The sequence below is a fragment of the Coenobita brevimanus genome, chromosome 97, assembly GCF_032717465.1.
Source record: "Coenobita brevimanus isolate Jiangsu-jjx chromosome 97, ASM3271746v2, whole genome shotgun sequence".
Lineage (NCBI taxonomy): Eukaryota > Metazoa > Arthropoda > Malacostraca > Decapoda > Coenobitidae > Coenobita > Coenobita brevimanus.
The window spans coordinates 36,326,507-36,340,593 of NC_137050.1; the positions used below are offsets into that span (position 1 = coordinate 36,326,507).

The window sequence follows — 14,087 nt, forward strand, 5'->3', positions numbered from 1 at the left end:
CCTTCTCTTTCCCCCTTGGATGGTCCCCTCCTTCTCTCTTCTGCCATCTCTGACCCTTCCAACCTTTCGTTTTCCGTGCGATTTAGCTGATTGTACTTCTGCATCTTCCTGTCCTTCTCCACTCTCTGCTTTCTCATGGATTGTTTCCCTTTTCTTCTGCTTCTTTCTACCCTTACGCATATTGTACCCCTCTTAATCTTGCTCTTCTTTATCTTTTACTGCCTCCATCTCGGATATTTCTTGATTTCATCCCCTGCATCTCTCTTCCTCATCATTGTTTTCCTTTTCCTTATTGACTGTTTTTTTTTTTTAGCCTGCTTCTTTCTCTCTCTCTCTCTCTCTCTCTCTCTCTCTCTCTCTGTCCATTCTTGTCTTCATGCGCTCCTCATTGAAGTGCACATTATTCTTCCTTATTGTCTCCTTATTTTTCTTCTTCCTTCCTTCCACAGCTCTCCTCTCAGATATCACAGCATCACTCTGTCTCCATTTGTACATGGTTGTCCTCAGAGACGTTCTTTTTCCTTCCCTGTCGCACTGCCGTCTTCCCTACCCCTTCCATCTTCCTCGTGGAGTTCCTTCTTTTTCTTTTCAGGTCGCTCCCTTCCCGACAACCTTGCTGGACAACGTCACACAGCCAGCAGTTTAGTCTTTTTTTTTTTTTTATCCTTTTCTAGCCCATTCCAATATCCTTTTCATCTCACTTTTACTGTTTTCCGTGTCCTCGCCTACACTGTAAAATCTAAGTATTTTTCTTCAAATACAAAAGTGTTCTAAAAAACGCAAAAATATCTTTTAATGAAAACAATGTTTATTTACGGTAACTCTAAATAGTGATTTATATATGGAACAAAGTTATACACCAATTGTAGTTTCATCACGTAAACAGATAAAATAGTACGTGTTTTTTATGCACCAGACTCTTTTATCTACTTCTACAGTATAGGCTTGCACGTGTTAACCACAACACATTTGGGTTATTCCAAAGGAGTATGCCTTTTACAGAGTATCGCATCCCTGCTACCCATCCTGGCTTCCCAATCTCACACACACATGCACACAAACACACATTATTCCCGTTTTTTCTTTGTGATCATATTATTAACTTTTTGAATTAGATGACTTTTTTCCTTTCTGGTATCTTGATGCTTACAGACGATATTATTCAACATAGCAAACACCCATATTGAAGGGGTTAATAAATGTAAACAGAAAACTCCTCAGTTTGATGTCTCTCCTGTGTATTTAAATCGTCTAAAAGTAGCAGCAAGAAAACCAAAACTACGCCCTCGTGCTGAAGGGATTAAACCTACGTGGGATCGCGAAAAGAAATGCAGTCTCCAAATTTTTGACAACATTTTTTAAATATACAGTATGTTCGTAAAAAAAGTTTGATCTTCCCCTTCCTTGCTGATATTAGGTAAATTGGAATACAGTCTAACGATTTTGTATCCTCTCAGGTGTGTCAAAATTGGCCGTCAGAAATTAGACGTGTGCTCTTATTTACGGTGGTATGTTGAAAAAAATTATAATAAAAAAAGGCTCCTACTTTTTACTGATATCTGTGCAATGCTTGTGGTGAAGAAACGTGCCCAGTTGCATCTCACATTTTAGAGTGCAGTCAGCAATAGTTCACCATTTCACTCTTCGTCTTGAGCTTCAGAAATTATCGTAAATGAGTACAACAGTTCTAGATAGGGGGGAGCAATATTTTACGGATGTTGATAGCCTCCCTTTCCTAAATGGACAACCTGGTTCCTAAAAATGCTGTTGCTTCTAAAGATTTGAGACCTGCCTGCCCCCTGTACTATTGAACTTATAAGCATACAGTCTTTAACCATTTTCGATCATTTTTTTTTTCTTTCACTCACTACGGGAACTGCCCTCTTCCGTCATTCCCTGACCCTACAACCTACCCGGACAACACACGCAGCTCATCTCAGATTATCAGTCTCTTCATGGCCCATTTTTCTCCTCATTTCCATCACAAACTGCATTTTAAATCAGGTCAGATCACATGAAAGATTAAGCTATAGCCTTTTCATTGGCACTTCTGTTTAATATTTTCTAGTTTCATGTGTCCGTTTCCCTCCGTCCTTTTTCTCCCTCTCGCGTATTGTCCTCCATATCCTGTCCTATTGCCTCTGCCTAACTTTGATCCCCATCCTCACACAGTAAGGAGTCCCGCCTCGTGTATCCTGGAGGTGGGTAGTGCTGGCGTGTGTGTGACGGCGTGAGTGCGGTCGTCGTAGAGCAGCAAGTGACGCGCCTCCTCCTTCTCCTCGGGCCCCTGCTGCCCTCCACGCCGCCGCAGTGTTGTACCCACCAGCACCGCGATGATCAGCACGTAGAACACCACCACCACCTGTACAGGGAGAGGCATGGCTGGTGAGAGAGAGAGAGAGAGAGAGAGAGAGAGAGAGAGAGAGAGAGAGAGAGAGAGAGAGAGAGAGAGAGAGAGAGAGAGAGAGAGCACAAAGGAAAACAAATAGCAGCATTTCTCTTTGTTATTTTGATTCCGTTGGTTTAACTAATATAATTCCGTGAATCAAAGACAAGGATAGCAAAGCAGGAAGGCTCGTACCCACCCACTAATCTCTCTAGTTGATGCCGGCAGGAAAATGTGAGGAATACCGTGCAGCCTACAGTCATAGAAATGTCATAGGAAATGGTTAAGGGAAATCAAACTCTGTCATAACCTTTCACGGACAGTAACATCACGTCAGCATCTGGTATACAACTCCTGTAGACATTATCCTTCAGAAATGTATTACCTTAGCATTTTTTTTAATTTTTAATGTCAGCACTGTATCATAGTTCACCGCGTTGAAAGACAGTTTGTTCCAATATGTTCACAGTTTACTGAAGACGCATGCTCAGCTTCGTCCAACCGGTAGTGTTTGCCAACACTACACGTTTATAATCGTTACCGCATGTAATATTGATAGATCTAGTGAAATGTATATTTCTGCTCCCATATTATCATGTCCTTTGAAACATATACCGTACTTGAATACTTAAATCAATTCATAGTCTGCATTTAGTTAAGATAAATAGAGTAATCGTTTTTATGTGTTCCTCATATGATTTATTTTTCAATCTGGGCATCATTTTTGTTACCTTTCCCTGAACTCTCTCAGACTCCTCCATTTTTTTTTTTAAATTCAGTAAGGTGACAAGAGCTGGCCACGATATTCTAAGTGTAGACGTACAAGGTAATTATACCAGTATATTTTTGAATTTTTATGCGCATAATCTACCAGTGAATCTAGTTAATTTGCATTATAAATAGCCTTTGTAAGCAACACTTCTTGGTTCCAAATCATGCTTTATCATCATCATCATCATCATCATCATCATCCGGACCTCTTTTCTCACCCTAGGGCAGGGTGAGGAGTAGCAACGTCCAGACAGCCTAAGTTTGCCCAATTCCATTCACTCATCATTCAAGCCCACGGAATCCTGGCTTCATTGGATAGGCAAAGAAAAAAAAAAAATCACCACGTTCTGTAGCTTCACATTTACCTGACAGTCAATCCGAAAGCTGTCACGTTAAAAAGGGATGCCAAATCCCTGGTTATGAGTCTCTCAGCACAAAATTCATCCAGCCAGCTCGGTCTTTTGTCAGTCCCTTAGCCTCACCAGCTTCCATACCTCTCTTCCTCACACACTCATCCACCATATCCCTCCACATACTTCTTGGCCTACCTCGCCTCCTCCCTCCTTCAAATTCTCTGAGATATAACTTTTTCACCACTCTATTGTCATCCATTCTCTCCACATGACCAAACCATCTCTTCGATTCTGGTGTCCACAGACTTCCTCACTCCGCATCTTTTACGAATCACATTATTCCGTATCCTGTTCACTCTGTACTCCACATACATTCCTCAGCAGTCCCATCTTCACTGTTCTTACTCTTGACTTTTCATTTTCATGCCGCAACATAGTCTTATAACCAAATGTTAAAGTTGGAACTAACACTCCTTCACGTAAGCCTCGTGCAGCTGCAACACTCAAGCCTCTGTTTTTTATCAAGGCCTTCACAGCACCAGCTACTTTCCTTCCTTGTGTCACTCTACTTTCCACTTCTTTTGCACATTTTCCTCTCTTCTCTATCACTGTACCCAGGTATTTGAACTCTTTTACCAATTCCATTCTCTCTTCATTCACTGTAACATCACACTGGGAGTCACCTTCTCTCTCGATTACCATCACTTTACTCTTCTCTACATTTACTCTCAAGGCACGAAGCTCACAGACATCAGCAAAACTCTACACTAGTCTACCAAGCATTTGTCCGTTAATTGCAAGTAGCACTGCATCATCAGCATACAACAAATTTGAGATATTCCATCCATCACCATTCATTACCAACGCCATCCCTTTCTCTATTACTCGTGTTTTTACTTCTCTCATCACCCCATCCATATATATATATATATATATATATATATATATATATATAAAAACATGGGGACATCACACAACCTTGTCGCACGCCCACATTGACCCTTCCACATGCCTCACTACCATCATTAAAACTCTTGACGGCACCCAGCACCTTACAATTTACACCGTACATGCACAAAACCTTCCACAATCCTTCTCTGTCTACTTTGTCGTATGCTTTTACCAGATCTATAAATGTCATAAACACCTTATAGTCTTTCTCACACGCCTTCTCCACTATCTGTCTTACGGCAAATATTTGATCCATGCATCCTCTGCCACTCCTAAAGCCACCCTGTTCTTCACTCACTAGGACCTCTGACATCTCTCTTACTTTCTCTATAATAATTCTGCCATATACCTTCCTTACCACAGTCAATAGACTTATGCCACGATAATTCTTGCACTCAGTTCTCTCACAAGCTTTATTATACTTCCTAAATATTTTTCGTGCTTTGCATAATCGGCTGAATATTGTTCATAGTATAGCTGGCGTTATTATTAAACTGATAGTGTTTAGGAAGATACGTTTACTAATTCGAAATCCGTTTCCAATGTTTCGACCTGTTCAACAGTCGAATCTCCTTCCTGTGTTATGATGTATCCACTCCTGGCAAATTTTGTTTCATCAACAGATCAGGATATTTTACAGCACAAGCTTTTTTTTTTTAGTATTTACTATACGTATATTAAAAGCAGTAAGGAACCCAGCATTGAACCCCGTGTCTATGTAAAGACTGGTAAGCATCGGTGCTGATGTGGAATGGCTGACTGCTGGTTTATTTTGTAAATACTTTCACATGATTGCTTGAATTCTAGCTTATATATTGTTGATAAATTATAAACAAGTATTTTGTAAATAAAAATTATAATAATGCTGTAATATTTGGAAGTAGGAGTGTCAGTGCGACAAATTACTTCACATTCATGAAGCTGTTTCAGACATACAGACAGGAGCACCATACAGTTGGAGTAGACTGTAGCACCAGTCGAGCAGGGCAGTACTCCCGAGGTGGATGGAAAGCTGATGACAGGGAGTGCTGGAGCTCCCGTTTCATCAGCCCTCAGGACTAGTTCCTGACCATCCCCCTTTGCTGAACTTTTTCAGTGTCTCAGTTACACAGAGAGTAGGCCAGCATGCTCTCCAGTACAAATTTCTCTATCTATCTTCACCAAACTACATGCACAGTACACACTACACTTCCTATTCAAAATTTACCAAAATGGCGTCAATTCACCTAGCCTCGGAGTCCCCAGGGGGGGGGACCATAAATGCCCCCGCCATCTGCCCCTCTCCCGGTGACGACTCGAGGTGCCTGGAACCACTGTCTGACTCTCTTCTTCTTCATTTCTGCAACATTCGCGGCCTTTCATCTAACTTTCGCTCTGTTGAGCACCACCTCTCCTCCTCTAAACCTCACCTTCTTTTTCTAACGGAGACTCAGCTGTCTGAGGCAACTGACAGCAAACCCTTTTCTGTATCCTCCTACTTTCTCTATACTCATTTCAAAGCCAAAGGTGGCTGTTGTGTATACATACGCAACGACTTATCTTGCTCTCGTGTTCCTGAACTTGATTCTTCTGAATTCTCCACTCTCTGGCTTCGGCTTTCCTGTCATTCTCTGACTAAATATATCTGTGCTGTTTACTTATCCCCTAATTCTACTGACTATCTAAAATTCTTCGACTATCTTACTTCTACGATGGAACACATTCTGTCCATTTCTCCTTTCTCTGAAATCTCCATTCTTGGAGATTTCAATGTTCACCACCACCTTTGGCTCTCCTCTCCTTTCACGGATCCACCTGGTGAACAAGCCTACATCTTTTCTATCCTTAATGACCTAGAGCAGCTTGTACAGCACCCTACCCGTATCCCTGACCGCCTTGGAGAGAGCTCCAACATACTTGACCTCTTCCTCACAACTAATCCTTCAGCTTACTCTGTTAATCTTTTCTCTCCGTTGGGCTCCTCCGATCACAACCTTATTACCTTAACCTGTCCTATCGCTCCAGTACGGCCTGCGGACCCTCCAGGGAAACGTCGTCTCTGGCATTTTGGAGCTGCGGACTGGGAGGCCCTCAGGCAGTACTTCTTTGATTTTCCCTGGAATGATTATTGCTTCCATGGCCGTGAGCCATCTGAGTGTGCCTTGCGCATTACGGAGGTTATTCTCTCGGGCATGGAAGCATACATTCCTTTCTCATATCCTTTGGCTAACGCAAGAAAGCCTTGGTTTAATCACGCTTGTTCTAATGCTGTCCGCAACAAGGAGAAGGCCTACAAAAGGTACCGGAGCCAACCCACCCCTGAATCACATAATCTTTACGTTTCTGCCCGGAATCGTGCTAAGTCTGTTCTTCGCTCTACTAAAATAATTTCATCCATACTAAATGCTCTCAACTCTTCAACTCGAATTCTTCCCGCTCCTTCTGGCACCTTGCCAAAAATCTTTCTAACAACTTTACCTCATCATCCTTCCCTCCTCTTTTCTACTCTGATGGTTCTGTAGCTATTTCTTCTACCGATAAAGCAGATCTCTTTGCACAGACTTTCTCCTCCAATTCCACCTTAGACGATTCCGGTGCTGTTCCTCCATCACTTCCCCCCTCTGACTTCCTCATGGCTGACATTAAAATTTCTTCAGTTGATGTATTTTCTGCCATTACTGGCCTCAGTACTAACAAGGCATATGGGCCTGATGGGGTCCCTCCTGTTGTTCTCAAAAACAATGCTTCTGTGCTTACACCCTGCCTAGGCAAACTATTTCGCCTTTGTCTGTCAACTTGTACCGTTCCTTCTTGCTGGAAGTTTGCTCTCATTCAGCCAGTCCCAAAGAAGGGTGACCACTCCCAACCCTCCAACTATCGTCCAATTGCTTTAACGTCCTGTATTTCAAAAGTTTTCGAGTCAATTCTTAATAAAAAAATTTTAAGGCATCTTTCCTATCACAACCTTCTTTCCGATCGTCAGTATGGGTTCCGTCAGGGACGCTCCACTGGCGATCTTCTCACCTACCTTTCAGACTCCTGGTCATCCTCCTTTCGGGACTTTGGCGAAAGCTTTGCCATTGCACTTGACATCTCAAAGGCTTTCGATCGAGTCTGGCATAAATCTTTAATTTCCAAACTGCCCTCCTACGGTTTCTATCCTTCTATCTGTACCTTCATCGCTAGCTTCCTTTCTGGTCGTTCTATAGCTGCTGTCGTAGACGGCCATCGTTCTTCTCTAGATCTATCAACAGTGGTGTTCCTCAGGGCTCTGTCCTATCACCAACTCTCTTCCTTTTATTCATCAATGATCTTCTAAGCTGTACATCTAACTCTATCCACTCATACGCTGATGACTCCACTCCTTCACCTTTCCATTCGGTTCCCGCAACGCCCATCTCAACAGTTACTTCAAGAAACAAGGGATGAGGCTATGGCACACCTAATGTCTGACTTGGCTCATATCTCTGACTGGGGTAAAAATAATATGGTTGTCTTTAATGCTTCTAAGACTCAGTTCTTACACCTATCAACCCGACAAAATCTTCCACAGGTATACCCACTAATGTTTAATAATATTCAGATTAATCCTGCATCATCCTTGAACATGCTTGGGGTTTCATTTACTCGGGACTTATCTTGGAAAAGATCATATTGCATCTCTTGTAAAATCTGCTTCCAAGAGATTGGGTGTGCTAAGCCGACTCCGCTCTTTCTTTACTCCCTGCACAATTGTTGACTCTATACAGGGGTTTTATCCGCCCCTGTGTGGAGTACAACTCTCATGTGTGGGGAGGCTCCCCACATACAGCTCTTCTCAATAGGGTGGAGTCAAAGGCTTTTCGTCTCATTAACTCTCCTCCTCTTACTGACTCCTTCAACCTCTGTCTCTTCGCCGCACTGTTGCATCTTTATCTCTTTTCTATCGCTACTTTAATGGTCACTGCTCCTCTGAACTGTCTGCTTGCATTCCTCCACCTCTACGACGGGCGCGTAGCACCCGTCTGGCAGCAAACTCTCATCCCTTTTCTGTCCAACTCTCTAATGCAAGAGTTAACCGTTACTCCCAGTCTTTCATTCATGCAACAGGTCAGCTCTGGAACTGTCTCCCTCTGTCTGTATTTCCTCCTGCCTATGATCTCCAGTCTTTCAAACGCAGTGTGTCCAGGCATCTCAAAATGATCGGATCTTGAATTTGGCTCTCTATTGTATTTTGTTTTTCTCTTGGAGGGAACTGTTACTGCGGGCTCATGGCCTTTGGTTCCTTCTTCCTCGCATAAAAAAAAAAAAAAAAAAAAAAAAAAATCAACCCAGCAGCCGACACGCGAAGAAACCACGTAAAATCTTCCTCACTGACTGATCATTCAACATATTTCTGCCTTCTTAGCCCTTCTGCATTCCGCGTAGGACAAGGAAGTCCCGTAAATAATAATCTAGGCCTCTGCACTGTCTATTAATTGTAAAGTTATTTTGGCATTCTCCAACTATGTCTTGTACTTACCAGCAAGTGTCCTTGACTTCTATTTTTTTATCCTTGTATTTCCCTCATTCTTTCGAGGGTCAGAGAGGGCACTATGCTCGTAACGTCTGTGTATAGGCGAAACAATGCGTCTTCCTTCTCTACATGAGTCTTTGGTAGGAAAATTTACTGAACGCATTATGTAAATTGAGATAGAGAACGTCAGTGGATTTAATTACGTCACACATACTGAATATATCTTTGAAAAATCCAAGAGATTCGCAAGACAGGAACCGTTATTCTGAAGTTATTCCGAAATTCGTGTCGCGAGTCTTTGATCAATCTGTCTGTGATTGAAGAAAACTTGTCCCTGATAATACTTTTGATGGAGAGAGAGAGAGAGAGAGAGAGAGAGAGAGAATGTGTGTGAATACTTCACTACTAAGCTTGACTGTGTATTTGGTATATAAGAAATTTATATGTACATCTGAATCTGCATCTATCTATCAATATTTGTAACTATATCCATCAGTCTATCTATCTATATGTATGTATGTATGTATGTATGTGTGTGTGTGTGTGTGTGTGTGTGTGTGTGTGTGTGTGTGTGTGTGTGTGTGAAATTATTTTAACTGCTTTAGGCAGAAGATGACAATTTACATCATTATTACTGCATTCAGGCGATTATTATTATTATTATTTTTTTTTTTCAGCTTTAGGCAGTCTTCTCGAAGGGGAAGAGTTTGTCACAGCTTTCGTAATTCCCCGGTATTGTTTATGTTTAATATAATTCTTGAATAAAATCGTATGGCTTTTGTCTGTAAAAATGAAATACACGGCGTCGCACTGAATGCGTAAGCTTGATTCAGACAGGCTAACAAACATGTTCCCGAGATTCACATGCCTAGTCTCTCTCTCTCTCTCTCTCTCTCTCTCTCTCTCTCTCTCTCTCTCTCTCTCTCTCTCTCTCTCTCGAAGTATGATATCAGTGTTATTCTCTTCAGTACTGCGACGCTTTTAAAGTTGTTACCAGCGCCTTACGATTTTATTTAGCCTAGGAGGAAGGAGGCTGCATTCTTCCTTCATTAGACTTTTCAGCTCGAGAACGTAAATTTGATTATGTTCTAGATGACATCAAGTAAATCTGATTATGTTCTAGATAACATCACGTAAATTTGATTGTGTTCTAGATAACATCATGTAAATTTGATTATGTTCTAGATATCACGTAAATTTGATTGTGTTCTAGATAATATCACGTAAATTTGATAATGTTCTAGGTAATATCAGGTAAATTTGATTATGTTCTAGATAATATCACGTAAATTTGATTATGTTCTAGGTAACATCATGTAAATCTGATTTTGTTCTAGATATCACGTAAATTTGATTGTGTTCTAGATAACATCAAACTATTTTATTCGGCTGAAGATAACAATCTTCGTATGGAAAGGGTTATCAAAAGCTACATCTAATCACTCCAGGCCTATAAGTCTCTAACTAAAATCGTCTAAATAAAAAAGTATAATATCAGAAACTTCAATAGATCCCTTGCAATGTTAACATTTTCGCTGCTGTGGACGTACTTAATCCATAGAGTTCGATATCGTGTTTTATTGATATAGCCTTGCTACAGCTTGATGACTAAATTCAGCTGAGGACAGATGTTTTGAACCTCATGCATCAGATTACTGTTTTCATGAACTCCTTTGCTACAGGGATCTAATAAGCTGAATTAAATCACCTTGAAGAACTAAGAACACTCCACCCCCCAAAAAAGACCTTGGAGTGAAGAGTTTACAGGTCATCCCGTCAATACATTGGCGTCTTTCTCTGCTTCTCTCAGCTGCAGTAACACGATTTCATTTTTCCTAGAAGAGTTCTTGTGGTGAGACGGTTAAGAAGTCCTCAAGGGAGATTTTTTTACAAGGTAAAGGTGATAAATGGCCTTAATAAATCTTTTTGCTGCAAGTTACCCACAGCAGTAGCTGAGATGTGTGTCCTGCCATTGTGGTGTACAACCTGGGGGTGTATTGTGAGCGTGGGTGTGTATATATCTGTGTGGGCGTTTTATGGGGTGTTTGTGTGGCCTTAACATCATATCTGTGACGTAGAAGAGTATTTGGCTGTATATGTTTGCACTGTGGTGTATATATCATCACTGATGTGTAGCATGTGTCTCTGTGGTGCTGCATACATACATATATATATATATATATAGATATATATATATATATATAGATATATATATATATATGTGTGTGTGTGTGTGTGTGTGTGTGTGTGTGTGTGTGTGTGTGTGTGTTGTGGTGGTGGTGTGCATGTAAATGTTGTGAAATGCATGTGCGCATGGCGTTGTGCACATGTAGGCCTATGTGACGGCGCGCACATGGGTACGAAGGTAAACATATTTTAAGCATGGAAGTGAAGAACAAATGGAGTCGTGTTTGCACTCAGTTCACAGAAAACAGGAAAGGGCGTTGAGGACGTGCTATGTGAATGTGGAATTCTGGTTCTGACGAGAACAACAGCGTCAACACGTAGCAGGAGGCAGAGAGAGAGAGAGAGAGAGAGAGAGAGAGAGAGAGAGAGAGAGTATAATATAAAGAGGGATGAGGATCTGAAAAGTAACAAAGAATGAGAACTATTTGACGAGGAAGATGGAAGAGAGAAGAAAAGTAACAAGGAATAAGAAGATAATAAAAATAAGAACTTCCTCTGATAAAATTTCTTCGTGTCTACAAAGATAAGTGGACGAAACAGACGAATCTCTTGGTTGGGAACTTCGTATATAGTGTATAACCTGAGCGTGGTCAAACTCATTGCACTCCCACTCACCCTCCTTCCAAGTCTGTGTTGCTGGATGAGAGGATAACTGAATACTGTGTGTGTGTGTGTGTGTGTGTGTGTGTGTGTGTGTGTGTGAGAGAGAGAGAGAGAGAGAGAGAGAGAGAGAGAGAGAGAGAGAGAGAATGTGTGTTAATACTTGACTACTTGACTGTGTATTAGGTATATAAGAAAGTTATATCTACATCTGTATCTCTATCTATCTATCTATCTATCCATATCTGTATCTATATCCATATGTAGTATGTATGGTAGTGTGTGTGTGTGTGTGTGTGTGTGTGTGTGTGTGTGTGTGTGTGTGTGTAATTATTTTAACCGCTTTAGGCCGATGATGCCAGTTTACTTGATTATTACTGCATTCAGGCGATTTTTTTTTTTTCTAGCTTAGGGCAGACTTTTCGAAGGGGAAGGGTTGGACACAGCTTTAATAATTCCCCGGTATTGTTTGAGTTGAATATAGATGGTGAATAAAATCGTATGGTTATTGTCTGAGAATATGAAATACTCGACGTCGCACTGAAGGGATAAGCTCGAGTCAGACAGGCTAACAAGCATGGTCCTGAGGTTCACATGCCTAGGCGCTCTCTCTCTCTCTCTCTCTCTCTCTCAGTATGATATCAGTGTTATTCTCTTCAGTACTGTGACGCTTTTAAAGTTGTTACCAGCGCCTTACGATTTTATTTAGCCTAGGAGGAAGCGGGCTGCATTCTGCCTTCATTAGACTTTTCAGCCCAAGGACGTAAATTTGATTATGTTCTAGATAATATCACGTAAATTTGATTGTTCTAGATATCACGTAAATTTGATTGTGTTCTAGATAACATCAAACTATTTAATTCGGATGAAGATAACATTCCTCGTATGGAGAGGGTTATCAAAAGCTACATCTAACCACTCCAGGCCGATAAGCCACTAAATAACATCTTATAAAAAAAAAAAAAAAAAAAAAATATAATTTATATATATATATATATATATATATATATATATATATATATATATATATATATATATATATATATAATAGCAGACGCCTCAATAGATCCCTTGCAATGTTAACCCTTTCGCTGCTGTGGACATACGTAATCCATAGATTCCGATGAAGTGTTTTATTGAGATAGTCTTGCCAAATCCAGGTAATTAAATTCAGCTGAAGAGAGATTTTTTGAACCTCGTGGGTCAAATTAACAGACTTCAGTCACACGATTTCATTCTTCCTAGAAGAGACCTTGTGGTGAGAGGGTTAAACAGTCTCTCAGGGGAGATTTTTTTTTAGTGAGATAGGTGATAAATGGCCTTAATAAATCCTTTTGCAAAGAGGTGACCACAGTAATAGCTGTGTGTCCTGCCATAGCTGAGATGTGTGTCCTGCGTGGGTGTGTATATCTCTGTGTGGGCGTTTTATGGGGTGTTTGTGTGGCCTTAACATATCTGTGATTCAGAGGAGTATTTGGCTGTATATGTTAGTACGGTGGTGTATATACCATCACTGAAGTGTACCCTGTGTTATTATATATATATATATATATATATATATATATATATATATATATATATATATATATATATATATATATATATATATATATATATAAAATGTGTGTGTGTGTGTGTGTGTGTGTGTGTGAATGTAAGTGTTGCGAAATATATTTGCGCATTGAGCTGTGCACATGTACGTGACGGCGCGCACATGGGCAGGTAGGTGAACATATTGTAAGCTTGTAAGTGATGTACAAATGGAGAAGTGTTTGCACTCAGTTCACAGAATGCAGGAAAGGGCGTTGAGGACGTGCTGTTTCAATAAAGAATTCTGGTTCGGAGAGAGAGTAACAGGGTCAACAAGTAGCAGGAGGCGGATGAGAGAGAGAGCGGAAACGTAGTGTGAGTGCTTTGATGTAGGGTAGAAATCGAGAGAGAGAGAGAGAGAGAGAGAGAGAGAGAGAGAGAGAGAGAGAGAGAGAGAGAGAGAGAGAGAGAGAGAGAGAGAGAGAGAGAGTAGCAGATTTAGCAGCATAGATCACCATGTGGTTCGGCCTTAATAGAGGAGATAATTCTGTAGCTACGGAATTAATTGAACACTGCAACACTACAGACACCACCACACCCTCTACACTCTCCTCCGTTAACAGTACTAGAAAATATGGAGTTTCTTCTTCTATGACAAATATGGGGAACAGAAATAATATACGAAGTGCAGAAGGTAGTACTAAAAATTTAATTTGCGATATTATCTATCTATCTGTCTATATCTATATCTATCTACCTATCTATAAAATGCAAGGAAGAAGGAACCAAAGGCCAGGACTCTGTAGTACGACTGGTCATGAATTTTAATTATTTA

General features: G+C 40.7%; 1 protein-coding gene across 1 annotated transcript in view; it reads right to left on the reverse strand.

Moving 5' to 3' along the window:
* Positions 1-2,049: 2,049 nt before the first annotated feature.
* The window catches only part of LOC145413720 (uncharacterized), a 519,498-nt gene continuing 507,460 nt past the window's right edge, over positions 2,050-14,087 (reverse strand). The window contains exon 4 of the mRNA XM_080283376.1: positions 2,050-2,362. Within this exon, the coding sequence (XP_080139502.1) occupies positions 2,165-2,362 (198 nt within the window). The 3' untranslated portion in view covers positions 2,050-2,164. The remainder of the gene's footprint in view (positions 2,363-14,087) is intronic.